Genomic DNA, 27164 nt, shown 5'->3' with positions numbered 1-27164 from the left:
ACAAGGCATGCTGCCACTCTCTCTCTTTTCCATCTTCCTTTCATCCTGTGAACTGTTGGACTGCTAGCCTGCAGTCACTAGGTAAATCTCCCTTATGGGGTATAAACCTGTTTGTATATGTTTGAAACTTTAAGCCTAAAGCCTGTCTTCAGGGATCACACTGTGCTCTGCCTGATTGTGAGTAAACTTGCTTTTTGTTACTTATGAATAAGACTGTGGAGTCTTCATCCTTTAAGGAGGGATTCAAGGGGTCTTACGGGAAAATATTAGAACACCTTTCAATCTGAACAAGCCAGACTGAATTGCGTATTGTCTTAAGAAACTCAAACGAGTTTGCAACAAGTTTTCTGCTGTGTAAAGGGGAATGCACTCTGCTAAGTAAAGGAACTTGCTAGCGCAAGTTTGGAAGGATATTAATAAGCAATATATCCTCTCCTGCCACCCTGAACATTCCCACACTAGAAAGCAGGACGCAAACCAATGGATTCAAGCTACAAAAAAGGAGGTTCTGACTAAGCTTCAGGAAGAACTTTCTGGAAGTTAGAGTGGTTCGACAGTGGAACAGACTCCCTCAGAAGATGGTGGGCTCTCCTTCCTTGGAGGTTTTTAAGCAGAGGTTGGATGGCCATGTGTCATGGATGCTTTAGTTGAGATTCCTACATTGCAGGGGGTTGAACTACAGGTATATGAGCCTCAGGGTCTTGTAGAATTCTACAGTTCTATGATTCTATGATTCATTTACTCTTAGCAAACTCATTTTAGTTAAACTTTTAAAAACAGCTTTCTTGACACCACAGCACTGCTTGGAATCTATGGTTGCGGTTTTGTCTCTATTACCGGTGAGTAAACTCCCATCTCATTGAATCATGGGCCCTGATTTTCCAATTCCATGCTTTCTTGGAGATCATTCAGAGAAGACTTGGGTTCCTTCTAAGTTTTCTCCATGCGAGAAAAATAAAACTGGAAGGGAAAGGGAGAGAAAGGAAACCTATGGCCCTCCAAATGTTGTTGGGTTCTAATGTCGGAGCCTCCACACGACTGAGCTATAATGGCCACACCTCCGGCCGTATCTTCAGAATCCCATCCAGGCTCTCCTCCGATGGTGATTAATGACCTAAGCCTTTGAATGAGACTTCAGGCATGCTCTCCATTGCGCAGAATACTCAGACAGCAGCAGAAGGAGCCAAAAACATGTGCTACATTGCTACTTTATTTCTAACTACACAAGACAGAAAAGAATATGTGTCTGCTCTCTGTGAGAGACAGAAACAACAGGAAACAGAAACAGGAAACCAGTAACTTCAACATCCGTCTCCTGTGAGACTTCCAACAGTCTGGAATGTCTTGTGGACATTCTGGAACACAGTCTTGTGACTCCAAAAACTGCACAGTGGCATAACAGAAACCTAACATCCAACTCCCATCAGCCCCAGCCAGCATCATCAATGGACAGAGGTGATGGGAGTCGTAGTCCAACAACAACTGGAGGGCTATGGGTCCCCTCCTGTGGGTTGAAGCCTAGTGCTTGAGATTGAGTGGACAGGTGCTGGATCCAGACAAGGTGGTGGTGATACTGGGTGCTTCTGAATCTGTTTCGATCTGGGTAAGCAGATAGCAATGATGGCTGACATGGGGAGTGATGGAAAGAGGAGATATGGCCGCACTTAGGGGGAAACGAGGGGGTGGGGGAAGCTGTTTGGAAAGCACTGTTCTTCCTTTTAAGTGGGATTAGCTTGAAGGGTCAGGCCTGAGAGGCAGTAGCTCTGAAAAATAACAACAGAGCACTAAGTTTCATCTGTTTGGGAGAAGAAATCAATAGCTTTCTATTCTCACTGTTTGCTATGTACACTAGGGTGACTTTGCTTTCAGTGCTTGAGTGCACTGGTAACACCCATTGATTTTGTGGTTAGATCTCGAGCAATACATACTTCTTTGTAGAGATTTTGGCACTTTGGGGAAAACAGGGGTGAATGTTCTTAGTGAGATATGCATAGGGAATTGCTACATGTTGTAATGTCATGCCTAGACCGCTGCAAATCCTATTTAGCTTCCTTCCTTCCACCACCCACGCACATCCCCGCAAAGAGCACGTTTCTGAAAATCCACTAGGAATTGCCTCCATACCTTTAAGGCTATCTTGTAGCCTTATGGTCTAGAAACTTGGTATGTGTTTTTATTTTTTAAGGACAAAAACGGAGTTCCTTGGGATACTGTACTGGATGCCAGTAACACACAGTGCAATTGCAGAGGGGAATATGCAGTTCCATTTTTTATTTGGCAAATGTACTTTTTCCCCACTTTTCCTGCAGCAAACCAATGAAGTGCAAGCAACATACACACATCTCCACACATCTAGGAATCCTAATTGGGTCAGGGTCCCCATTCGATTCCAACTCCCAACAGTTCTAGTCATTGTGGGATGATGGAAGTTTTAGTTCAACAACATTTGGAGGGCCACCGGTTCCTAACCCCTCCCTCTGTTTGCTAGTTCTCTCCCTATCCCACCCTTTGCAAGCAAACCCTCCTCCAACCTTACTTTTCAGTGAATGGAGGAAGGCCTTGGTTCCCCAACCAACAAATGCAAGCTCAGGACCATCATTGACTGCTAGGAAGATCACAGATGTCATGATTCCTTCAGGAAATGGTGGTTTTGAGGAATCCCAGAGCCACCATTTCCTACTGGGAGTTGGCCTGCTACCATCCAGTGCAGTCACCTTCGGCACATGTACTTCACCTCAGCAAAATGTCTTCAGCCAGCCCCCTTTGATGGATGGAGGAATTTGATCCTTGCATAATTCCAGTATAAAAGGACATGATCCACACCTCATGGACAATGCCCAAAGCAGAATTTATATACAGTTGATTTTGCACTTTTCCGAATGTTCTTAGCAGCCCTTTTAAAATATGTATCTTGAATGAATGCATTTAAATATGTATTTAGAGATAAAGCAGATATTAAATGCATATCCTGAGATAAAATGCACATGTAAATAAGTACTTTGAGAGACATCGCCTATTTGAATATATATTTGCCTTAAAATATGTTCATTAAGAGAAATCACACCTTTACATAATTATTTTGAGAAAAATGTACCTTGAGAAACGTTCTTTGAGGTAAATCACACCTTTTGATACATATTTTGAGAAAAATACACATTTAAACAGTATTAAAATATACATTAAAATATGTATTTAAATACTACTTGAGAAGATTTATAAAAAGGGGTTGCTTAAAGCAGAAATGGATATTATGGGTAAAAGCATGCAAAAGTGACACAAACCACAAATTCATCCATGCATACCAATAATGGGGATGGGTGGAATGCACTTTGCATGGCCTTTGTGTTATGGGCAGCAGGTAAAAACACATTTGAGCATTTGGAAGAAGAAGAAGAAGAAGAAGAAGAAGAAGAAGAAGAAGAAGAAGAAGAAGAAGAAGAAGAAGAATAGTAGTAATAATTTATAATTTATTCCCCGCCCATCTGGCTGGGTTTCCCCAGCCACTCTGGGTGGCTCCAAACATCATCATCATCATCATCATCAACATCATAAAGTCATAAAACATCAAACATTTAAAACTTCCCTAAACAGGACTACCTTCAGGTGTCTTCTAAAAGTCAGATAGTTGTTTATTTTCTTGACATCTGATGGGAGGGCATTCCACAGAGTTGGTGCCACTACCAAGAAGGCTCTCTGCCTGGTTCCCTGTAACCTCACTTCTCGCAGTGAGGGAACCACCAGAAGGCCCTCAGAACTGGACATCAGTGTCCGGGCTGAACAAGCTAGTATTGTTTGATATAAGAAGCAAGCAAAACCTGGGTGCAATGGTGAATTATACATGTGGAAGCATGCTGCCAGTTCTAAGATTTTATTAGCTTTATGGGTGTTGTGATTTTAAGGTTTGTACCACCTGTTCCTTTTGGTTTTAGAGCTATATATATATTAGGAATTGCAATTTGTATTGTGTCCCCCCTCCCCGCCTGCCGCGAGACCTTATGAGGAAGGACAGGTTAGAAATGTATTAAACAAATACGTTTTCTTTGCAAATGCCATCTCTCTCTCCTTTTCCATTTCAGTTGACTTGGATAGGTTGAATGACGATGTGAAGCGATACAGCTGCACTCCAAGGAATTATTCTGTCAACATAAGGGAAGAACTGAAGCAAACCAATGTTGTTTTCTTTCCACGCTGCCTTCTGGTCCAGCGCTGTGGGGGGAATTGTGGCTGTGGGTTCAACAACTGGAAATCTTGCACGTGCACAGCAGGAAAATTGGTGAAAAAATATCATGAGGTACATCGGTCTTTACTTACATCTATAGTCTTCTAGGCTCAAGATAATCTGTGTTTTAAAAGCAAGATGTTTACTTTCTCCTTAGTAACATGATTTAGTTATTAATTTATTATTTTTAGTTTTTATTATTATTCTTTACAAGAATATATGAAGGTATTTAATGCAATCTACTACAACAGTGCAGCAGCAATTAACATTACTGCTTTACAGTTTCTAAAATAAACATACAGTGGTACCTTGGAAGTCAAATGGAAGTCCATTTGACTTCAAAAATGTTCGGAAACCAAGGCACGGTTTCTGATTGGCTGCAGGAAGCTCCTGTAGCCAATCATAAGCTGCGGAAGTTGCATTGGGTGTTTGGGTTCCAAAGAACATTGGCAAACCAGAACACTCACTTCTGGGTTTGCGGCATTCGGGAGCCAAAACATTCAACTCGCAAGGCGTCCGGGATCCAAGGTACGACTGTAATTTTAATATTTCTAATAAATCATTACACAACCAATCATTTAAATAAAGTTAAATATTCCTACAAACCCTAACAAAATGGGGGGGGGAGCATGGCAATGAACATTTTCCAGCTCAATTATTTCCTCTCCCTACTCTTCAGCTTCTCCCAATAGAGGATATCGATTGTTCAAAGTACAAGACCCAGGAAGGTGATTTATTGAGCATCTACAGGAGAGACGTGGTCTCAGTGTTTAAACTACTCCAATGACAAAAACACACCCTATATTCTTCTCCCCCCTTTTAAAAAACCCCTTTATTTCATGCAAAACAATGAACATTAAGGAACAAACCAAAGCAGAACAAACCCAACCTATGATTAATCATTACACGTCAACTGGGTGGTGGTGAAGGAGGGATGGAGGGCAGAAAGAGAGAGAGGAGGGGGTGGTAGAGAGAGAGGCAATGGGGTGGCCCCACATACTTCTGCCGCTATTCCAACCCACTGCTGTTTTGTGGCTCCTAACAGATTATCCCCAAAGGAATGCAGCCTTCAGTGGAAATAAGTTGCCCACCTCTGCACTAATGGATATTGCAGGCCTTATTCCCCGGTTTGATTCAGCAGCCAGGTTGCACTCATATGGCCCTGGGCTTCAGGAATTTTTTCTTTTTGAAATAAAGGTAAAGGGACCCCTGACTATTAAGTCCAGTCTTGGCCAACTCTGGGGTTGCAGCGCTCATCTTGCTTTATTGGCCGAGGGAGCCGGCATACAGCTTCCGAGTCATGTGGCCAGCCAGAGCAGCACACAGAAACACCGTTTACCTTCCTGCCGGAGCAGTACCTATTTATCTACTTGCAGTTTGATGTGCTTTCAAACTGCTAGGTTGTCAGGAGCAGGGACCGAGTAACGGGAGCTCACCCTGTTGTGGGGATTCGAACTGCCGACCTTCTGATCGGCAAGTCCTAGGCTCTGTGGTTTAACTCACCCGCGTCCCTTTTTGAAAAATGGCAACCCTAAAAATACCGATCTCACCAAGCAGCTGCTGGAAGGGATTCAGGGGCCTGAATTCAACTGCTCCCTGCTTCTTCTCCTTCCTTACTAAACATCTTATTGGTGGGATTTCAAAATTTATAACACATGCTCTTAATTAAGAAAGTTAAACACCTGAGAGCTCATCTCTATATGGGTTGACTGAACTGGGATGTGGAGGGGAGGCTTTTTTTTAGCAGCATTGTAAACTAGCTGCATCCTGAGTGTGATCAAATGAAAACAGGGCAGCTCTACTTTTTGGGGGGATGCTTATGCAGCACCCAGATATTAATCTAATGGTGGTGATTTATGGTGAATATTAAAGGTCCAGGATAACAGATTACCGTATTTTTCGCTCTATAACACGCACCCAACCATAACACACACGTAGTTTTTAGAGGAGGAAAATCCATAGGCATGCCACCCATAGGCATTCCCTCCATAACACGCACAGACATTTCCCCTTACTTTCTAGGAGGAAAAAAGTGAGTGTTATGGTGCAAAAAATATGGTATTTGGCCACTGGGTAGGCATGATGGGGAGATACCTGAGTTCCACCGGGTGAGAAAACCTGTGTGTGTGTGTGTGTGTGTGTGTGTGTGTGTGTGTGTGTGTGGTGCAGGAGAGGAAATTTGCTCACCGAGTCCACCACAGGAATTGCTATTAATTCCTTCCATTCTTTTTATCTCGCAGACTGGAATTAATTAAGGACAATGTTCTAGCTTGAGCTTCGAATGACCTGGCTTTTGTAAATGTAAATGTAAATGTATCCTTTAGGGATGAATTAACCGTACAATGAACATAGATTTGGATATTAGAATTAATAGGCACTGTGAAGTTTAATCTATATTGGGTACATGAAAGACCAGAGTGATGTTAGTCCAGCACATTCTTCCCAGGCAAAATTCTTGAATTTTTCTGAATCCTAGGGCTAAGCATTCATCCCTAGCTTTGTTCCACATTTATCTAGCCATTTCCTCTGATTTAAAAAAAGGTACCAGCAAGGGCAAGAGGGGCTGCTGAGAGGAACTCCTGCCTTTCATTTCTTGGGATCAATTCCAACACTGAGCAAGAGGCACAATGGGACAATTCTCAAGGGACATGTGCCACCTCTGAATGCATAGTGTGGCCATACACTCTATCATAGAAAAAAATTACCTATGCAAAGCTAACTTATTAAGAGGCCTTCATACAGATGGGGAAATGTATTGCGTGTACAAAACGTTCAATGTTATACAGCAGAATATCATATAAGACATTTGTGTACTGCCCTTCAAAAATATTTCTCCTAGGGCAGTTCACAATCCAAAACTGTAAAAATATGCAGTGCAACGTGGATATAATTTGGAATGGAAGCCTAATCTGAACACTTTCTTTTGTCACTTTTTTCTTTTCCAACCAATATTATGGGTTGTAACTTTGTATAGAGGTTTTCAAGTGTGCCCCACCATCAAGACCTCCATTACAGGCATGGGAATGCTTTGTCTGTCCAGATGTCATAGACTCTAATTCCCACCAGCCCCAGACAGCTTCGGAGTGCCAGTGGCTGGAAACCACAGGAGGGGAGATTTCTGTGGCACTCAGCTCCTGCTTGCATAGACATCTAGGTTGGGTATTGTGAGAACAGGATGCCGGACTGGATAGGCTATTGGTCTGATCTAGCACCACCTTCTTAGAAGAGAAAATGGCTCCTTTTTTCCTCCTTTTTTTAGATGCATAGGTTAAAAAATATTGATTGGTTAAAAGCCGAGAAATTAATCATCAACTTTAAAAGAGAGAGGATTTTACTCAGCCTTTTCATTCTCAAGCATGTTTAGTGACCCCAGATTACTCCATAGTCACCTGAATTCCAAACAAGGTCAGGAAGTGAGGTGCAGGTTGCATTAAAAGCCCAGAGCATTTATCACCTGAGGAAATGTGTCACAAACACAACCCCTTGATACCCTTCAATAAAGTTACAAGGCAGGAAGCTCAGACCTGCATCACATTCACCTGCCTTTCCCATATAGTCAATTCTATGAGAACTTTTATAAGGGCATCATAATCTTTTACATTCTTATAAACACTGTATCTGGCTCAACAGTTGCATTTTCCATCTAGTTTTTTATTAACAGGGCTCCGTATACAGGATTGATTCAATCTCTGATATATGAAGGGATGAGGGGAGGAATATTTTCTGTGGCACAGTTTTCTTTTCCTTCCCAATCCTCTGTCAAGCCCTATCCTTACTTCATACTTAATGTCCTACGGATGGTAAAGCCAATGTAAATGTTCAAAGCAATTACATAGCAGAGTCCCTGAACTACTCTTTCCTCATATGAGGTCAGGAAAGAATTCTCTCTCTGTTTCCCCAGATTTCCCCAAGTTTTCTTGAGAGCTCAGGGGGGAGGAAGAGAAGGGATGCAATGAAGCACTGTGAGTGCCACACTCTGTCTGCACAGAGGTCAAACAAGGGTAAATTGGCTCTGAGTCTGCATAATGGAGGGCACAGATCTGGGGTGCACTCAGATATCATATTAAGCAACCTTAGCCTCCCCCCAAGCTTGTGCATCCCATTCTCCCATGTTCTCCTCTAGCACATACTCAAGAAAGAGACCAGAAACCACACTCAAGGTGAGCAGTGGAGAGGGAAGAGTGGACAAGCCCAGGGTTCACTGTAACTTGCACTTGTAAAGCTATTATGTGGTTCAAAGTTACATCTGTACTTATCTAGGGTGTTCAAAGAACATGTGTGTTGGGGATGATGTTGTTAGGATGCTCACAGCAAACAGGATTCATGAACAAACACATCAACGCTCCATGCTATGAGCATCTGCCCAAGCTTCACTAATCCCTCTAATAGCAAACTCAGGTAGTGATTGCCACCAGAAGTGGATCTCAAATAGGACCACTGAAAAACAACAGGCGATCCTAAAAAGAGCCTGCTGTATCAGACCAAAGGCCAGCCTAGTCCAGCATTCCTGTTCTCTGGACAGCCAGATGCCTGTGGAAAACGGGAGGAAACAAGAGGAAAGTATCAGTCTGCTCAGTGGACCTCTGAGGCTTACAGAAGTAAACAAAAACATCTGAAAGCCTAAGGGGGCAAATGAGGACTGAGCATCTTCAGTAGCCTCGAAATGTTGATAGTCCATTGAAATGGAAAATGGAAAACTGGGAAGGTAATGTTGGGAAAACGCCCTGGGGTGGCCCTGCACCCCCAAACTCCGAGCATCCTCCAGTATGCGCAGCTCTGGAAAAGGCATTCCCCTTCTTCTCCAGTGCGCTTCAGCGACATATACCAACTGGTATATGCACACTAATCTTCTGGCGTAACACAGCAAGAAGAATGAGACATTGTAGAGCTAATCTACGTATTTCTTTACACACTACATACAGACAAAGGAATCATTGCGTCCCTTCTCTCCAACTCCGAGAGAACAGACAGGACAAAAGCAAAAGCAAAAGTACAGTACAGTACAATAGATAATACAGTGGAAGAGACAAGACTGTCTTGCGTTCCCACGCTCTTCCCAGACAGGCATGTGATTTACACCAATCTCATCTGCAGCATCAGAGGCGTGAAATACTAACAGGTAGGGTAGGATATTCTGCATCAGCCTCTAGCAATTTATAGTATCCTGAAAGATGACATCTGGCTAGCTGGCTGGCTGGCTGGAACCCTGAACAGGAGCACTCATGTTAGGAGGTGAGAAGGATACGCTGCAACCTTTTGCTGCAGGTCCCAGTTGTGCTCCCTGTTGAAGAATAGGCTCCATATTAGATAGCTTCCTTTCAGTAGGCTTGCATATTTGAGCAAGCCTTGTGCCTGCAACATGCAAATGTGAGCTTTTATTTTAAATACACAGAGTTCCCTTTAATATACCGTGACTGTGGCAGGCGACCTTGCCTTTTTCATCCTTTCAGGTCTGCTGAATAAACCTGAGCCTAAGACTATTAGATGGAAGCTTGGATTGAAATGTTAAGCATCAGTCCCTTGATCACTTAGTAAAGCCGCCCAATTTCTGTGTTGTTCAAACACTGCTTTCCGGCCTTGGATGGGAAAGTGCCTGCCAATTCATTTCTCTCCCGTTATCAGCAAAGTGCATATACTGCGCTCATGTTTCTTAACAGAAAATACAGAGAAGACAAAATCCCTAAACTGTCAGGAGGTCTGCTGGCTTAAATGCTGGGCAGATTCTCATCCCTTTGCATGTGCTTTCATTCGAAAAGGCCATGTTCACTGAACAATGCTGGTGAATTTCAAAGTGCATTTTACATTAATTAGATTTTGAGAAAGGGCTTGGAGCATGATCCATTTTCTCCACTCAAAAAGCTGCATGTGGAAGAGGCGGTGTCTATAGAGCAAGGGTGGAGAAGCTTTTTCAAGCCAAGGGCCACATTTGATCTTTGAGAGCCAGTGTGGTGTAGTGGTTAAGAGTGGTGGATTTGTAATCTGGTGAACTGGGTTTGCTTCCCCGCTCCTCCACATGCAGCTGCTGGGTGACCTTGGGCTAGTCACACTTCTCTGAAGTCTCTCAGCCTCGCTCACCTCACAGAGTGTTTGTTGTGGGGAAGAAGGGAAAAGGAGATTGTTAGCTGCTTTGAGACTCCTTAGGGTAGTGATAAAGTGGGATATCAAATCCAAACTCCTCCTCCTCCTCCTCCTCTTCTTCTTCTTCTTCAACCTGTCAGGACCCACAGGCTAACGCTGGGAGGTGCCAGATGCAAAAGTGGGTGCAACAATCAATGTATATTCTACCTGAGGACATCTACACACATACACATAAACACATGCCTCTATTCTTCATCCAGACAAGCAAGGGGCATCATCAGAGTTCATAGACAACTTCAAGCCAGGCAAAAACATTTAAGGAGGCATGGTGAAGAGTATTGCTGGGGGAGAGTTCCAAGGACTGGCCAGAGAGGCCTGGAGAGCTGTATTTTGCTTCTGGGCCTAAAGCTCCCCAGCCGTGCTATATAGCATGTATCCCTGCATGCATTGCACCAAGTGTACTCCAAGGCACCTATCACCTTGGATATGTGGGAACTCCCGGGCTCTGGTACACAGGCGTCCTATGCAATTGCCTGCAAGGGGCAAGATGGTCAGTATGTATTACAACAATTCTGCACCGTTTACTTTTGGTTACAAGTTTGTTTCTGAGTCCAATTTAGAGTGCTGGTATTGACCCTTAAACAACTGAGAGGCAGGATATTGAAGGTCTGCCTCTGCCTCCAAGAACCTTCCCAAGCATTAAGATCTGCTTTATATGCCCTGCTCTCTGGCCTGCCACTGGCTTGGTGTTAAATTGGTTCAATTTCCATATTGGGATTTGACTTCAGGCCAGAACCAAACCAGGTAGCTACCAAAGCACTTCAGACCAAATAGGACTGTTTCTGAAGAGCCAGATTGGGGTATAAACCAAATGTTGTCGTTGGTACACACTCCTGATTTATACCCTATCGTATACTTCAAGGTGGCTTGCAAAATAGTGATGCAATAAAACTGCAGTATTATACAGAAAGAACAATTGGGTGGGGGTGGGAAGCTGAAGTAAGAGACATCATAAAAATAAAACCCCAAAAGATAAAATTCAGCATCTGAAGGTCAATAGCCTTCCTGTATACAAAGGTTTTAATACTTTGATGCAACACAAGCAAGAAGAGTGCTGTCCCATGTTCTTCCAGCTTAGGGTCACATGGGGGGCTCAGCTGGTGCTCATAGGACAGAGGCCACATCTCAAAGAGGAGAATCACAGCAAGGCTAGCTTGGAAGTTCAGTCAAATCAATAGCTTACTAGTGAAATGCTGAAGTTGCCCTTTGGGGCACCTCAGGGTCAAATTTTTATGGTAGCCCAAATCTCAGTTGTACAGGTGTATGTATATATCTCAATTTTAACTCAAGAGCTATTGCTGCAATCTGTTCCAATTGTATATTTTATCTTTATGAACACTGTTTTTATTGTGTTGTGTTATGTGAGCTGGTATTTGACTGTAATAAATTATCTACAGTGGTACCTCAGGTTACATATGCTTCAGGTTACATACGCTTCTGGTTACACACTCCGCTAACCCAGAAATAGTGCTTCAGGTTAAGAACTTTGCTTCAGGATAAGAACAGAAATCGGGCTCCAGCGGCGCGGCAGCAGCAGGAGGCCCCATTAGCTAAAGTGGTGCTTCAGGTTAAGAACAGTTTCAGGTTAAGAACGGACCTCCGGAATGAATTAAGTACTTAACCCGAGGTACCACTGTAAAATTATCCAGTCAACGGCACTGCCAGATCACAAGCAGAGTAGCAGGGCAAAAGGGCAGCTTGTCAGCACCATGGAGAGCTCACAGTTATGTGTTGCCAAATACAAAACTTAACACAACACTGGTCCAGCCCACGCCTTGACCATTCCCTTTCCTACACATTGGCTGGGGAAGGGCCTTGCATGCACATTGTAGCTCAGTGATGTAGCATCTACCTTGCAAGCAAAAGCTCCCAGGTACAATCCCTGGAGTCTCCAGGTAGAGCTGGGGAAAACTGCTTCCTAAAAGCAACTGGCAGTCAATGTAGACAATACTGGGTTAGATCAACCAATAGTCTGATTCCACATAAGGCAGCTTCCAGTGTTCCAATGCCACTGACAAAGCGTCTACTTTCCTTCCCAGGTGTTGAGGTTCATCCCTGAAGCAGGTCACATCAGGAGGAGGGGCAGAACCAAGAACAATATGGCGCTGATCGATATTCAACTGGAGCACCATGAGCGTTGCGATTGTGTCTGCAGTGCAAGGCCACCTCGATAAAAAGAGAGCATGCCATCCCGTTTGCAACTGAAAAGGACCTCTTTCCCTTGAAGGAGGAGCAGTCTGCAGAAGTTCGCCCAGTGGCCACTGAACTTTGCTAACAGCCTGGCTTGTAGCTGGTAGAGGCGCCCACAGCCTCCCAACTCCAAGTACTAAGTGCCATGACAGCTAATCATTAATAACACTGATTTATGGTATCCGACTTCAAACATGGGATTAAGCAGTAGAAAACAAGAGAAGCCAAAAGCTGAAATCTTCAGTGCATGCAGTGAGCATGATAGCAGTATTCTTTTGGCTGAATTTCCCAGTTGGCTTAAAAAAAAAGAATCAACCTACATGTTACACAGTGAGTAGGCATGCAGGTATTCATATGCTGCTGCACACAGCCCTTTGCGCACACAGCCTATTGACTTAAGCACACTTAAAATGTAAATAAGGGAAAATCTTATGGGCATACATGTATTCCAAATAGCTAATCTCAGTTTATACATATTCACCCAGTCCAGCATATGTACACCATGAAGAAACAGTTGCCCACACATGGATCTGACGTAATGGATATACGTTACAGAACATTAGTGCTGTATGGGGGAGCAGGAGACCACATCCACCAATGTAAGATACATATCCATGCCCATTATTTTGCATGCCTTGATATATCCATTGCAACACAGAGACCGCCAGAAGCAGAGTAAGCAATTGCTGCGGCCTGTGCATAGCCTTCTGCTTGCTCATAAAGTACTCTGGATTATGTTGAAGAGCTCCCCCTGATCCCTTCAAAATACAGGTTCAGATTCCCAAAGGACTATGATGAACAGAATCATATGCAATGCATGAAGTCTATTTTTGATTGGACTAACATCCACCAGAGTGCCATGTTGTAGCCCAGAGCTGCTAGACATCTTAAGTTACATTTAGTGTAGGGATGAATGGTTTCTGCATTGTCGGGAACCGCACTTGTTCTACAGATAGTGATCAGCATCCTTAAGGTGGTGCTTAGTGGAATCCTCCATGGTGTTTCTGAAGGAAGTTTGGGAATCTCCAGCTGTTTCTATTTGGTTCTAGAATATTGCTTCCCATCCCACAATCCACACGCATTTCTAGACCTAGGACTGAGGTCATGAGCACAATGCTTTGTCAAAAGACAGAAGCACACAAATAGCCTTAACAATGAGGAATGCATGTCTCAAGATAGGTTCCTCTGTTCCATGCAGAATTCTCACCTGGCTGGGTGGAAAAGCAAAATAACTTCCCTTCTCCACCACTTCATCTCATCCCTAATCTGCACCTGTGTTTAAAGTGGAGCACCTTAGAAGGTTCCTTAATGATAATATGTATCATTTGTATAGTGTGTTTTTTTAAGTGTTCAAAGTGTTTCACATACATTATATAGCAGCAATTTATTCAACAACCCCATAAGGCTGTTATACTTTTGTAAGGCAAATCAATATTATTCTCCCCCATATTGAAAATGGGGGTGAGGCTGAGACTGAGAAACCACTTAGTGGTTTGACTAAGGCCATTTAAGTGAGGGCCCATCTGCACTATACATTAAAAGCACTATCATACCACTTTAAACAGTCATAGCACCCCCCAAAGAAACCTGGGAACTGTATTTTGTTAAAGGTGCTGAGCTTTGTAAAGGGCCCCAATTCCCCTTCCAGAGCTCCAATTCCTGGGCTGGTTTAACAGTCAGTCTCTGTTTGCAGGGGCTCTGGGAACTGTATTCTCTGGGAGGGGGATAGGTTTCCCCTAAGAACACACACTGAAGGGACGCGGGTGGCGCTGTGGTCTAAACCACTGAGCCTAGGACTTGCTGATCGGAAGGCTGGCGGTTTCAATCCCCGCGATAGGGTGAGCTCCCATTGCTTGGTCCCAGCTCCTGTCCACCTAGCAGTTCGAAAACACCAGCACAAGTAGATAAATAGGTACCGCTCTGGCGGGAAGGTAAACGGCGTTTCTGTGCACTGCTCTGGTTTCACCAGAAGCAGCTTAGTCATGCTGGCTACAAGACCCGGGAAAACTGTCCATGGACAAACACCGGCTCCCTCGGCCAGTAAAGCAAGATGAGCGTCGCAACCCCAGAGTTGTCCACGACTAGACTTAACTGTCAGGGGCCCCTTTACACATAAGAACATAGGAAGATCCTGCTGGAGCAAACAAATAGCCCATCTAGTCCAGCATCCTGTTTTCACAATGGCCAACCAGATTCTTCCTAACAACTCTCAGCATCCCTAGGAAACTACAGTTCCCATAATTCTTTGTGGGAAGCCAGGTCTGTTTAAGGTGGCATGCTACTGCTTTAAGTCTATAGTGTACTTAGGGCTTGAGTTAATGTCAGAGGTGAGATTCAAACTGGGGGTCTTCAGATTCGCAGCTCAGTATCTTAGCCACTACACTAAACCAGCTCTCCCTGCGTATGTACGTATTCAGTGGGCAAGAGTTGAGTTCTACCTTGTCTGTATTCTTTTAGTTGCATATAAAATGCCATACTTTTCTCATTATATACTATAGTGTTAACTGCCTCTAGTAGCTTCCATGGCCAAGTGTGAACTTTTGGCACTTTAAAAAAAAAAAATCATGGGATTGAATTTTTGGTGAGGCATATTAATGCCTTGAGCCTCACCTGATTCTTGCTGAGCAATACTGAATGCTTATTATTTACACAGAATATAGATATGCATTTACTGCCTGCCTCCTGGTAAAATAACATACTTTTAACGGCTAATTACATAGCCAGCTTTTGAACATATTATGAGAATGTGCTTTTGAACTTATGAGAAAGTTCTTTGATTAAGGTATGGAAGAGGATCCTTTCCAATCATGTTTTTGATTTGATTTCACCCACCCACCCAATGTGACTTGTCCAGTGCAAAATGTAGGCTAGCTTAGGAGTTCAAGGCAATGAACTCTTGGTTGTGGATATAATGGGGAAAATAGGGTGGAAGATTTCACAGACAAGGATTTATACTTAACAGCAGTCTGAAGCTGCACTTCATTTTTATGGGTTGCTTTTTCGTGCCTGTCTCTAAGGACGAAAGGAATGGTTTTACAATAGCATTTCCTGCATTAAACTGAAATTGGCTTGTTATCAGGTAATATTGTGAACTTTTAAACCGCCCCTGTTCTGCTGATTATATCAGTGGTAGAGTTCTAAAATTATCTCTGTCCTCTAGATTGGTTTCTTTTATCAAGTTGAATGCATTATCTGTTCCCTGTTTTTATATCTCTATCAAAGCCTTCTTGGAATACAGTTTAAATACTGAGTGAGTTGCCACTTAACATTCTGGTGGAACTCGTGGGAAGCCAAACATGGCTTGTGGGATTTCTTGGTCTTCTTTTATTCAACTTGGGTGTATTTTTTTTTCCAGGATACCTCTTTAAGATGTTTAATTCATTATGCTCCTATACTCAATGAGCAGCTTTGAAGCCAAAGATTCTCAGCTTTATTACTTATTTTGAAAAAGGTTCTTCACAACTCTTCACTTGGGCAAAACATCCTAGAATTCCATTTTAATACCGAGAAACTAGAATGTGAAATATATGTGTGTTTATAAGCCTTAGTGGACACTATTAACTATACCGTTGTCCATGTAGGGCAACTGCATGTTTTTTCATGCGGTTAGAGTTCCATTTAGTTTGACCTTTTCATTGAAACTTGACTCTTTGCTTCAGGCATGTGGTGGGCTGTTCACAAGGGTGAATTTCATGCATTGGGATGTGTGTGTTTTTGTGACAGTGCATGTGAGCTCAGTCATAGGATCTACCACAGCCTTCCCCAATCTGGTGGCCTCCAGATGCTTTGAAATGTGATTCATTTCTCACCATTGCTGAACTACAGAAACTGGAAGGTCACATGAGTCTGGGATTTGCTCCTGCCCTTATTACATTAATGGCAGCTCAGGCTACACACACTGTAGCCAAGGGACCTTCCTTGTGAACAGTCCTGATAACCTGAATTAGCAAAAGTCATATTCTGCTTTGAAGGTAGGTGGTTGTTTTTTTTACAATCAAGTGGATAAATTTATCAATCAATCAGTCAGTCATATTCACAAAATGAACCAGGTTGGCTCTGCCAGCTCCTGTCCCTTGACACCACCTTTCATGTCCTCTGAGCTAGCAAAGAACATGATGCTCATGTAGAGTGGACCATGCAAATGTGTTCATGCGCAACGTCTACAAAATCCAAACACCCCAAAGGCTAGGTCAGCACACCAGATGTCAGGACTGGGGTCAGATACAAGTAATCACAAAAGAGACAGAGCTCTGTTGTCAGTCAACTCTTTAAGGAAACAACACACAACTCGGCAACACTTCTCAGTTGGTCTTGTCCCTATGACACAGTTTCCAGGCTTCCCCTCTCCCGGATGTTTCCAACAGTCTCAAACTGTGTCTGTGCACCTCTGGCCTCTGTTCTGCTCTCTTCATTATTCTGCATGCTCTTTGAGACCGGGGAAAGGGGAACTTGTCACAGCAGGAGGGGGAGACTCCTGGCATTCTTCAGCAGTCTCTTAACCTCCCTCCTCTACTCAGACACTGAATTGCTCCCTGTCACTGCTCACTAAACTCTGCTGCATCCATCACTTCCTCCCAGTCTTCTTCCTCTGAAGAAGATCCCTCTCCTCAGTGCCCCACCACCTATCCCCTGGCACCTCTGGGGTTTCCCTTGGGGGTCGCCCAGCTGGCGCCTTCCACCATTCCTCTTAGCCCAGCCAGTCCCTGACTCCAGGTGTAGCTTGCTCAACATGTAAGTGTTCCCCTCCTCTCTCCAGTGAGCTGACACAACTGGTTTTGAGGAATGAACTGTCAAAAAACAATGGCAGGGTTGATGCTAAGGCAATAACAAAGGAAGTAAGCAAACAGAACTCACATGTATTTATTGCAAGGAATTATAAGGAGGCCAAATTGCTGTTTTTTTTTCTTTTCCCCATTCTCCTCTTCTCCCCCCCCCATTAGATTTGATACAATTTCTCTGGACACAATTCACTAGGAAGTTCTCCTGCACACACTCAATCAGAATGATTGTGAGCTGACCGAAAGGACATTCGATTGCAGCATTTGTATTGAAGTTATGAGCCAGTCCTCTCGTTTTCATTTGGTTCAAACAGTATCAAATCCATTGCACAAATATTACTTTCAAAGAATCATGAAATAGACCCATGCTTTCGAAGTGACTCTGCTACTTGGGAAGATTGCTTTTCAGAAAGAAAAGAGCGGAAATCACTGTATTCTTTAAGATAAGACTGCTTTTTTGAGGTGTGATTTATATATGTATTGTTGTTTTTGTTGGTGTTATATCCCTAAAATGCTGCCTTTTCTAAACCGACCTTTTGACAGTTTAGCACACACAATATTTTGCCTCTTATGGTCAATTAAAAATAAACTCTAGCTTTTGAAGGAGGTGGTTCCGATTCATTAATACACATTGACACGATTTAACATATGTGCACAATAGCTGGCAGTCTCTAAGTTTCTCATGCAGATCCCAGGCACCCATATGGCATAATGGGACCCCATTCCCCCTTTGTCCTTCCTGGCCAGCCCTCAGCTGGAGTGCACAGTCAGGCTCAAGGATTGGTCAGCATGACTCACCATAAACACCAATGAGAGAGTGTAATCTATGAAGATGTGGGATCCTTTTCAGCTGTGCTGAAGAAGAAAAAGAGTACCGATTTCCAGCAATTTCCAGCATTCTTTTAAAAAACAATGTTCACTTTTTCATTTAGATTATGTTGTTTGGTCAAATAGGATTGGTTGCAGTAATCCGCATGATTCCAATCAGACCAGCCAAAGACATTTTGCTGCCTGAGGCAGAGCAGAAAATGGCACCTCCAGCCAACCCTCCCAGTCAAGATGCACAATTCTCAAGTCATCTTCCAGAAAATTATAGTTATTATTAATTAAATCTGCATACTGCCCTGCATCTGACAATAACAGGGCAGTTCACAAAATACTTATTACAACTTCCTCCCCCTCTTTCCGGGTGTGACTTTAAGTTATTAATAATAATAAAAATGAAAAAAATACTGCCCTTTCATAAAACCAACAATCTGCTACCTGAAGCACTGCCTTGTTCTGCCTAATGCTAGGGCCAGCCCTGATTTCATTTAGAGTCTTCTGGGAATATCATCATGATCATCCTCAAGATGCCATGCACCTGACCATGTGATTGGGCGCAACTACCCATGTGACTAACTCAGCAAGGAAGCAGTGACAGTCAATGGAAACTATGCCTGGAGATAAAAGAGCAAGCACAGTAAATCTTAGAACTGAACGGTATCGCAATGGGGTCTGCAAGTTGAATATTTGAAGAACCAAAATATTTTTCTAGGAGAAATTTCAATTGTGCTGTGCTGAAATATCAGGTCAAAAATATGTTGTTGTTGCTGTTGTTTTAAAAAAACAACCTGATTTAGCACAATCCTAAAAATGAACAAAATGGGGGAGTTAGCATTTTAGATCATCATCATCATTTTATTTGTATTCCGCCTTTCCATAGTTGAAACTATGCTCAAGGTGGCTTATAACAGGACAAGATTTACATAATTACAAACAATAAATAAAACGCATTTAAAAAATACATAACCAAATGGAAACAATGTCCACGTAAATCATAAGATCTAAAACAACAATACAGTGGACCCTCCAGTTATGTACCGCTCTGGATATGTAACTTTTAAGTTATGAATGCGGCAAACCCGGAAGTGTATTCTTCTGGGTTTTGCCACGCGCACATGCGCAGAAGCACTCTATAGTGCCATGTGCATGTGCAGAAGTGGCGCGTCACAGATTTTGGGGGGGGCACACAGGCCCCCAGAATGATTAAATCCGTAACCAGAGTGTCCACTATAGTATCAATAACAGCAACAGCTCTCTCAAACCCCCTACCCCCCCCCCGTAAACAATATTCCAGCCTAAGAATCTGTTCAACAGCCTCAGCTTTTGTAGCTGGAGTCAGTCAGCATTCCACTCTCCCAGGCCAGGTGGGAAAGGGCCAGCAAGGCAGGGTGCAGGTCTTCCAGGGCTCACAGCCAAGATGGTCTCATTAAACAACACAGATAAAATTTAAAAACAATTTAAAAGCAGCTGCAGTCCTTGTGAAGCCTGTCAAGCCCTCCCCCAAGTCAGGTGGAGAGAGGCAAGGGTAGGGTCCATTTTCGATGCTCTAGAAAAGCTCCAAACACCAATTGCCCCCAAAACCAGACACTGTCTATTAAAATCAGAGTGTAAACTGCACAGTCGACAGGCAAATCCTTGGAGGAAACACCAAATGGGTTCCGATTTCACCCATCCTTGTGGAAAAAATCGCACATGACATTCACAATAACCTTTCCATCTTCAACACAAAGAGGCTTCGTCCTCTGTAGCAACAGTAATCTCTTTCCAAAGGTCAGACAAGGATTTTCATGTGCTCCTAAAACAAATCGCGAACAAAGGCAACTTCTCGTCTCGTCTCAACAAGCCAAAATATTTCATTCCCTCTCCCCCACCCCCACCCTTCCCAATTACACAACATCTGAAAGACAATTACACTTTTTGGTTATTCAATCAAGATAAATGCTGCAGGATTGTGTGTGGGAGCGATTATTTATTTCTCCCCTTCGATTTTAATGAAGGCACTTGGGTCCAATTTAAATCTTTGACAAGGAAAGGTAAGCAAATTAGCTTTCCCTAAGAAATGCATTTTGCATACAACTGAAATCTTTGAGACTGAAAGATTTTGTTAATTAAAGGAAATCCCTTTGTAAGTTTTTTCTCCCCCAACAAAATGCTAATTGAAGGTACAAGAGAAAACAAAGCTTCCTCATGCCGGTAGGTATCAAATTTAGGACAAGGGAAAACACAGGAAAAGGCCAGAAAGATCTCTGCCAATTTTTCTTGGTTTTGTTGTTGTTTTTTTAAACAAATTTGGTTGGTTTATAGCAGAGTTAATAGCTTGGAAGCTGGCGCTACACAGTTCCTCTACCACACATCACTACCATTGCTTTAAAAAAAGAGTAAATACAACACACTGAGGTCCCATTGGTAAAGAAAAAATTGTTCTTATAGATTTTTCATATTTACAAGGATGGCTTTTGATTCTAAGCTTTCTCATTGCTGCCTCATGCAGTGGGGAGAGAGGGAGAGGGAATGAACTTGGGAAGTTTAGTGGGAAACCACAAAGTTTATTTTCCCTGCTCTCTGCTGACTTGAGGCATGCAAGGTTGTTTATAGCCAGCAAATCTTAGATACCAAATTCGTAGCTATGTCTTTATTATACATTTATTTTTAAAATCCTGTTCCCCACCCTTCTTCCCAAGCTTACTACAGCTTGAAATAATGAAAAATTAAGTTAAAACAGACAGCAATAACAACAACAACAACAACAACAACAACAACAACAACAACAACAACAATTTATTTATACCCCACCCATCTGGCTCCCAACAGAAAATTAAGAATACAATAAAACATCAAACACTAAAAACTTCCTGATATAGATCTGCCTTCAGATGTCTTCTAAAAGTTATGTAGTTCTTTATCACCTTGACATCTTCAGGGAGGGCCATTACCACTACCAAGAAGGTGTTCTGCCTGGTTCCCTGTAACTTGGCTTCTCACAGTGAGGGAACTGCCAGAAGGCCCTTGGGGCTGGACCTCAGTGTCCGGGCTGAAGAATGGGTGTGGTGACGCTCCTTCAAGTATACTGAGCCAAGGCCATTTAGGGCAGGAGTCAGCAAAGGGGACCAGTCCACTGTCCCTCACACCTTGTCGGGGGCCAGACTATATCTTTTTTTTTGGGGGGGGGGGATGAACGAATTCCTATGCCCCAAAGAGGTGCATTTTAAATAAAAGCACACATTCTACTCATGTAAAAACACCAAGCAGGCCCCACAAATAACCCAGAGGTGCATGTTAAATAAAAGGACACATTCTACTCATGTGAAAACATGCTGATTCCCGGACCATCCACCCGCCGGATTTAGAAGGCGATTGGGCTGGATCTGCCCCCCTGGCCTTAGTTTGCCTACCCATGATTTAGGGCTTTCAAGATCAGCACCAACACTTTGAATTGTGCTTGGAAATGTACTGGGAGCCAATGTAGGTCTTTCAGGACCGGTGTTATATGGTCTCGGTGGCCATTTCCAGTCACCAGTCTAGCTGGCGCATTCTGGATTAGTTGCAGTTTCTGGGTCACCTTCAAAGGTAGCCCCACATAGAGCGCATTGCAGTAGTCTAAGCAGGAGATAACCAGAGCATGCACCACTCTGGCGAGACATTCTGCGGGCTGGTAGGGTCTCAGCCTGCGGACCAGATGGAGCTGGTAAACAGCTGCCCTGGACACAGAATTGATCTGCGCCTCCATGGACTGCTGTGAGTCCAAAATGACTCCGGGGCACAGCTACCCCACTGAGGACCAGGGAGTCCCTCACACCTGCACCATGAAATCAATCTTCATTAAGGGCATGTGGAACCACAATGTGACTTTATCCACTTGTTGAAACTTTTGTCTTTTTTCCCATTCCACTTGAGGAGAGGAAATCCAGAATGAGGTTTGAATTTCACTTCAGGCAAAGTATAGCAATTACCTAAGGGAGTTTGTACTTTCACCTCTCTGGGACAATTTTTCTACTTTAAAAAAGAGAGGTTTTTTGTGTTCCTTCCAAATCCCTCAGATGTTCTGCCTCACGGAAATAATCCCCGCATTAGCATCAACACTTGCCATCCTCAAAACTTGGCGACTGCCTGAGGGAAATGTGGCGCTCTTGTAAAACGCTGCAAATTTACAAAAAAACAACAACAACAAAAAAAACAACCCTCATTTTGGCTTCTCTCTTTTAATGCCCTGAAAAATTTAGCCTCAGAAAAGGAACCTTCAAATTAGTTTCAGGTTTCGCTTGAGGTGAAATTTCAGTACCAAGCTGAATACTTAAAAAGCAGCAAGAGATCTGTACTGCACAAAAAGGTTTGTCGAATGAAAATATTTTTGCCACAGCCCTATTTTGAAAAGCTTGGGAACCTTCAGTAAAATGATATAGTTGCCTGCTCAGAAGTAAGTCACATTGTGTTAAATGGATCAGTCTAGAGAAGAAGAAGAAGAAGAGTTTGGATTTGATATCCCACTTTATCACTACCCTAAGGAGTCTCAAAGTGGATAACATTCTCCTTTCCCTTCCTCCCCCACAACAAACACTCTGTGAGGTGAGTGGGGCTGAGAGACTTCAAAGAAGTGTGACTGGCCCAAGGTCACCCAGCAGCTGTATGTGGAGGAGCGGAGGCGCAAACCCGGTTCCCCAGATTACGAGACTACCGCTCTTAACCACTACATAGAGCAGCTTTGAGAAAGTTCTCAACCTGTGGGTCCCCAGATATTATTGGACTACAACTCCCATCATCCCTGAGCTCTGGCCTTGCTAGCTAGGGGTGATGGGAGTTGTAGTCCAGCAACAGCTGGGGACCCACAAGTTGAGAAAGGCTGGTCTAGAGTTTGGTTTATGGCCGGCATTTGGGAAAACCAGGATTCCTGTGCCTTCAGAAATCCTACAGGTTAAACCCTTTCTAGAATGAAAATACAGTTGTGGAGATAGCTTCCCAATCACTGTATTGCCTAATGTTGTGTTATAGCTTGCCCTGATGGCAACCACTTTGTGATTGGTACCCACAGCACTTTTTCTTGAAATTCAATTTGTGCTTGGTAGTCGCAAAAGGTTGGTGACTCCTGAGCTCCCAGGGCACTACAGAACACAAAAGACCTCAATGTTTTGAAGTAGCTAGAAGATTCAGAGATGATATTAAAGCCCACCACAATGCTTTCTCTGTGGCCAGTCCTTGAAAATGGTCCAGAAACTTCAGTTGGTCCAAAATGCCACTGTCAAAGTTCTATCTGGGATTAGCTAGATGGTGGATATTATTACAGCAGAGGCAAATTTAGGGGAGCGCGACCGGTTCTCCTGCACTTGATGCCAAAATCTTAAACTGACAGCTTCCCTTCAGACTCCTAAACTAGAATATTTTACATATCCTTGCAAATGGGATACAAATCAATCAATTAATAAAACAGACCAATCAATAAACGTTTAAATAAATAGTAAATAAACAATATGACTTGGTTTTGCAACTTGGTGCTGACAGCTTTCCTGCAGACTCTTAAACTAAAATATTTTGTTCATCGTTGTAAATGGGGTTGCTTTCTGGTTAACTGGATAAATGCCTCAGAAAACAATGAATTACACCAAAGACTGAAGGAAACCATTTCTGACTTGAAGAAAGAAAGCCCACAGCGATGTAATAACCAGCTGCTGCAAACTATATAAAATACCAGCTGCCAGCTCTTATCCATAACAGTATTTCTTCAGTTTTCTTCATATAATGCAGTGTGATGAATCTCAACGCTGTTCAAAAAGCATAGATCTGCAGTACACACTGTCTACTCAGACTTAAGCCCCACTGGGTTTTATGGGGTTTAGTCCTTAGTAGGGAAGGACTGTAATATATAATGTGCCATATAAATATAAATATATTTATATTTCATGTGTGCTTTGACTATGGTCCATCAATTAATGAGAAAGTGAATTGCGGAATGTGGGTTTTGTTGTGTTAACCTTGTTTTCAATGTGGCTGGTGAGTCCAGTCAGTTTTCTTTCATTCAACAAATCGTGTCTCAGTGTTCTGTATTCTTCAGCCTCCTCATGTGTCCAGACTTCCTGAAAAATCCATTATGTCCTCAGCAAGATTGGCATATAAGCATGGGAAATGGGAGGGAGCTGTCTATCAAGCGCCTAGTGGTTTTGTTTTTAAAAACAGACTTTTTGAACTTTTAAAGAAATCAGTGTAGGTTTTTTTAAAAGAAAAGAAAATGCTTCCCTTAGGAACAAATTCAATGATCATGTCAGTCTCAAGCACTTGGTAATTAGCCTCCTGGACATTCCATCTATGCACACTTTGGTTGGTCATTTCACAATTACCTTTCTCCTCCCCCTCCTCCTCCTCTTCTTTCTTTCTTTCTTTCTTTCTTTGGTGATCACTCGTAGCCAAGTAAGATCGTCAATGTGGTGTAGTGGTTAAGAGCGGTAGTCTCGTAATCTTGGGAACCGGGTTCGCGTCTCCGCTCCTCCACATGCAGCTGCTGGGTGACCTTGGGCTAGTCATACTTCTCTGAAGTCTCTCAGCCCCACTCACCTCACAGAGTGTTTGCTGTGGGGGAGGAAGGGAAAGGAGAATGTTAGCCACTTTGAGACTCCTTAAAGGGAGTGAAAGGCGGGATATCAAATCCAAACTCCTCCTCCTCTTCTTCTTCTTCTTCTTCTTCTTCTTCTTCTTCTTCTGTGAACACGATCTTAAGAGTGAGTCCAACCTCCTGCGATGCAGGAAACCCAGCTATCAATAACCTTAACCTCCGTGCAAAGTAGTACTGTGACACCTAGGTAGCTTTCTGCCAGCTGCTGCCACCACCAGGTAAGTCCAATGCGACCCACCAGCACAAGATGGGACTTAAGGATAAGACTTTTTGCTGCACCTCAGCTGGTGATGTTGAGCTTCCACTGTAGACTTCTGATACAGCAAGCTCCACCCAACACCCATCAGAATGATACAGAAATCCGAATCAAGTTCTATAGTGCTCTGCAAATGAGGCACGCTCTTCCATTGTCTCCCGAGAAGGATGGGTGCCAGCAAGTAGTTTTATTTCTATTTCTGTTTCTGCTACTTTTATGTTATTGTTGTTGTTTAGTTGTTTAGTCATGTCCAGCCCTTCGTGACCCCATGGACCAGAGCACGCCAGGCACTCCTGTCTTCTACTGCCTCCCGCAGTTTGGTCAAACTCATGTTGGTAGCTTCGAGAACACTGTCCATAGGCGCCGACTCCATGGGGCCTGAGGGGGCCCGAGCCCCCTCAAAAATTCGTTTGGGGGGGCTCTGCCCCCCCCAATAATCTCGGGCACCCCTCCAGCAAAGCGCCACCGCCGCCCCTCCCCCAGCCCAAAATGCACAGGGTCGGGCTGCATGCCTCCTGCCCTCCCTCCCGAGCAAAAGCTCCACCCAATTTCCTTCGGAGCTGATTAATAGGTGCAGCACGCTCTCCCCTATTCGCTCATGAGGAGGCGGCGCCACTTTATCTGCATATTCATGAGCTTATTTGTTATTCATGAGCTTTCGCGGGCTCCCCCAATATTTTTTGTAAGTCGGTGCCCCTGACACTGTCCAACCATCTCGTCCTCTGTTGTCCCTTTCTCCTTGTGCCCTCCATATTTCCCAACATCAGGGTCTTTTCCAGGGAGTCTTCTCTTCTCTTGAGGTGGCCAAAGTATTGGAGTCTCAGCTTCAGGATCTGTCCTTCCAGTGAGCACTCAGGGCTTCAGAATGGATAGGTTCAAGAGTCTCCTCCAACACCATAATTCAAAAGCATCAATTCTTGGGTGATCAGCCTTCTTTATGGTCTAGCTCTCACATCTATACATCACTACTGGGAAAACCATAGCTTTAACTATATGGACCTTTGTTGGCAAGGTGATGTCTCTGCTTTTTAAGATGCTGTCTAGGTTTGTCATCGGTTACTTTTATACTGTACTCTAATAGTGAACTCGTTCTCTGTGTGTGCATTCTTCTGTTGTGAAATTGGAACCACCCATGCTCAAGATGAAGGCATTAGCACCCTATGGTTTGGAGGAACCCTATGGTTTGGGGGTGGCTTGGCACCCCACCCACTCCCGCTGCCAATGCCAATGCCAATGCAGTACAATGAGGACTGAGCATGCCTTGTCGCCTTACTGACTTTTGGAGGGAGGGGAGAGAGTGCAGAAACTCAGAAGAGGGAGAGAGAAATTGTACTTATTGATTTTAACATTTGCTCATTACTTTATACAGAAAAGGCCTCAAAGCAACTGAACAAGATAAAATACAACAGATAAAAACAATTAAACCTAGAATGTTTAAAACATTGCATTGTACAAAATGCACAAATTGTTCAAATAAAAAAAATTTGTCCAGTAGCACCTTAGAGTCCAACTAAGTTTGTTCTGGGTATAAGCTTTCGTGTGCATGTACACTTCTTCATAGAATCATAGAGTTGGAAGAGACCACAAGGGCCATCGAGTCCATACCCCCTGAATAAGTATCTGAAGAAGTGTGCATGCACACGAAAGCTTATACGCAGAACAAACTTAGTTGGTCTCTAAGGTTCTACTGGACATATTTTAAATTTTTAAATTTATTTTGACTGCGTCAGACCAACACGGCTACCTACCTGAATAAATTGTTCATTCATTGCTAACGTCCTACACACGCCATTCAAAAAGAGCATCGCCGCAGAGTTCAGCTTCGTTACCAAAAGCCTAAGTGAATAAAAGAGGTCTTGGTCTGGCATATAATCTGGCAAGCTGGGAAGCTGAACTAAAGCAGTCCATGCTCCAAGATTTTGATGCAGGTCCCAGTGGCAATATTTTGCTACTTTTGTCTATTTCTTTGTAAGCCACCCACCAGGAATGGCGATGGGCTGTTGAAGGGTGAGAGGTAAGTTAGTAAATGCAACGTGAGAGAGAATGCCACGGGAAATTTTAGAGCAGGCCAACTTTCAGCTGCTGAGCATGGGGAGAAAGCACTTAGCAATCTCTGATCACACCTCAAGTCATTGGAGTGACCTTGCTCTGCACTGCTCT

General features: G+C 43.3%; 1 protein-coding gene across 1 annotated transcript in view; it reads left to right on the top strand.

Annotated features, from left to right (window-relative positions):
• Nucleotides 1–17928, top strand: part of PDGFD (platelet derived growth factor D) — a 144225-nt gene extending 126297 nt beyond the window's left edge. The window contains exons 6-7 of the mRNA XM_082219478.1: nucleotides 4077–4291; nucleotides 12397–17928. Of these exons, the coding sequence (XP_082075604.1) occupies nucleotides 4077–4291; nucleotides 12397–12531 (350 nt within the window). The 3' untranslated portion in view covers nucleotides 12532–17928. The remainder of the gene's footprint in view (nucleotides 1–4076; nucleotides 4292–12396) is intronic.
• The last annotated feature ends 9236 nt before the right edge of the window (nucleotides 17929–27164 follow it).

The sequence above is a fragment of the Podarcis vaucheri genome (genome assembly GCF_965113315.1).
Source record: "Podarcis vaucheri genome assembly, chromosome: 4".
NCBI lineage: Eukaryota > Metazoa > Chordata > Lepidosauria > Squamata > Lacertidae > Podarcis > Podarcis vaucheri.
Note: the sequence above shows the minus strand (reverse complement) of the source record. Positions and strands in the feature narration are given on the sequence as shown.